The following is a 2,212-nucleotide window of genomic DNA, read 5'->3' on the forward strand; positions in this document are numbered from 1 at the left end:
GGTGAGATACGAGCTAACCATGGGAGCCACTTGTTCCAAATGTTGTTTGTGTTACTGCTTTAAATTAGTTGAGTTTGGAGACGGCTTTCGCTGCCGCCATTCCTGTTGCATCCAATACTGTGAACCTTGCTGTCACTGCGGCGACTGTTGCGATGCAGAAGATGATTTACCGTTCGTGAAAGAAACTGAACTAGTTTCAAGCGAAGAGGAAGCTGTTGTTTATCTAAATGGGGATAAGTACACAGGCGCCATGCAAAACAATAAGAAGCATGGATACGGTGAGCTTACACGCAAAGATGGAACGAGGTAATCTGGAAATTTTAAAATACCTTTGCTCGATTAGAAAAGGTTTCATGGACATACAGGTTGTCACAAGAGGGTCAGAAAATTTTGGAAGACTTCTGGACCACTGTCACGACGGGTAGCCCGTTCCCAGAGACGGAACATCATGATCGTGATGAGTGAGTTTTTCAATGTTCTCATCTCTGCAACGGGAATTTTTTTAAGGCTGATTTGTCTCAAAAAAGACACAATCCTACTACAAATTCTAATTAAACCTAGACATAGTTGACGAATTGCTACCCGGCATGTGAAGCACCGCACTAAATTAGTAATTTTATCGCAGATTCAAAGGAAATGTGGAGGAGTAAAAGCGACCAAGAGGAGGTGACAGGGGAAGGAACGGGGGAGGGAAGTAAAGATTTTGCTCTTTGGTCGACGGGTATGTTGTCGTGCTTTCAGTTTTGCTTTTCTCTTCTTGTTCAACAGTTTAAAAGGCTATTTTGTTGATGATCATTTTATTGGCGAGACACCTGCAGACAATTTGGCTGTGGCTAGTGCTACAGATCATGAATCAAATAGGTAAGTCTTAAAGTTCTGAAAAACAATTACTCTGTAACTGGTTAGTGCAATAGTCATACTGACTGATGTTTTTCACCGATTAGTTGAGCTAATTGAGCTAAGTGCTGGACCTAGTCTGATATAATCTCGTACTCAGATCCTACTATTTAACGTGACTGACCGCTTCGCAGTGGGAGGTCTGGGCACAAGACAAATCCTGATAATAACGGAATTCCTTTTTCCCTCTTTTTTTGTTTTTTGAGACCAGCAATCTTACCTTTGGCTTTAGAGTAACTTCAAAATATCGATTTAATTTGATAAAAACACCAATTTAGAAAAGGTTAAATTAATAAAACAGACTTTGATTGTCAGGGCTAAATATTCAAAGATACACCGACTGCAATGCAGCTCAGAATGAAATGATAGACCGAAATGATTTATTTTACTGAAAAGTTCGCCATTTGAAGCTCTCTACTTTCATTGTCATTTCATTGCAGTGCTTTAAAGCAAGCCGGATCAAATGTCTCTCATCGTGAACTTCAACCTCTAGCATCTACTGATGGCCCAGAGGAACGTCTTCGGGACACATGATTTGACACGGGCCAATTAATTACGAGGCTGATGAGTCATACTTTTCGTTCGTCTCGTTTCCAGGGTTGGAAGCAAGGCTGGTCCACGTAGTAGTTTGCATTTCGAAAATTTATTGTTTGTTATACAACAATGCAATTGACCAACAAGAAACTTAATTGAAACTGCGGCAATGGGTTCAAGGCGAAACTGATGCGTAGCAAAAATGAAGAAAGAGACCAATAGGGCTTGGTCATCGTCAGTCTTAGGAAAGTAAAACTGAAAGTAATGATACCATTTAAAGGTTTATTAGTCTACTAAGCTACCTATAATATTGAGTGACGAAACTTATTTTCTTTTTCTCGTTCTAATTCACGTAAGTCAGAAAAATTTAATTGCAAATGACAACACTTGAACAGAAAAGTATAACTCAGAATGGAACAGTAAGTTTCAAGTAAGTTAGTTCTTCCAATTGTTGTATCTGTTTTTTGTTTTTTTTTTTTGCTCAGATCGTTCCACCGAACGTCACTATGATGTGAATGTAAACCAAATTGAGGCCGATGCTACCTTCACCGCAAAATTAAAGGGATGCCCCTCGGGGATTTAGCCTATTGAAAATGTTCCTTGCTGTGACACTCCTTAGAAAAAGATACAGCGACGCAGCAAGATTTTACAAAATGAGGTTCACCAGACCATCTTATTGCGATCTGAAAGCATGTCAACTCTTTTTAAGATTAGAGGATTTGATTTTGAAAAAAAGGGAGAAAGGTGTGGCTAAATGCATCCAAAGGGGCGTAACTGATGA

The 2,212-nt window shown here is 39.5% G+C and overlaps 1 protein-coding gene across 1 annotated transcript; it reads left to right on the forward strand.

The window, feature by feature from the left end:
• Positions 1–2,212, forward strand: LOC131779020 (uncharacterized). Its single transcript, XM_059095537.2, has 3 exons — positions 1–306; positions 769–861; positions 1,338–2,212. Exons 1-3 carry the CDS (start codon positions 20–22, stop codon positions 1,429–1,431), a joined length of 474 nt encoding a protein of 157 aa, XP_058951520.2. The 5' UTR covers positions 1–19; the 3' UTR covers positions 1,432–2,212.

This window comes from Pocillopora verrucosa, chromosome 8 (genome assembly GCF_036669915.1).
Source record: "Pocillopora verrucosa isolate sample1 chromosome 8, ASM3666991v2, whole genome shotgun sequence".
Taxonomy (NCBI): domain Eukaryota; kingdom Metazoa; phylum Cnidaria; class Anthozoa; order Scleractinia; family Pocilloporidae; genus Pocillopora; species Pocillopora verrucosa.

Coding starts and splice junctions, on each gene's coding strand:
- LOC131779020 (XM_059095537.2), top strand. CDS start 20: ATGGGAGCCACTTGTTCCAAATGTTGTTTGTGTTACTGCTTTAAATTA. Junction 307..768: donor ACACGCAAAGATGGAACGAG/GTAATCTGGAAA, acceptor CTTGTTCAACAG/TTTAAAAGGCTATTTTGTTG. Junction 862..1,337: donor ACAGATCATGAATCAAATAG/GTAAGTCTTAAA, acceptor ATTTCATTGCAG/TGCTTTAAAGCAAGCCGGAT.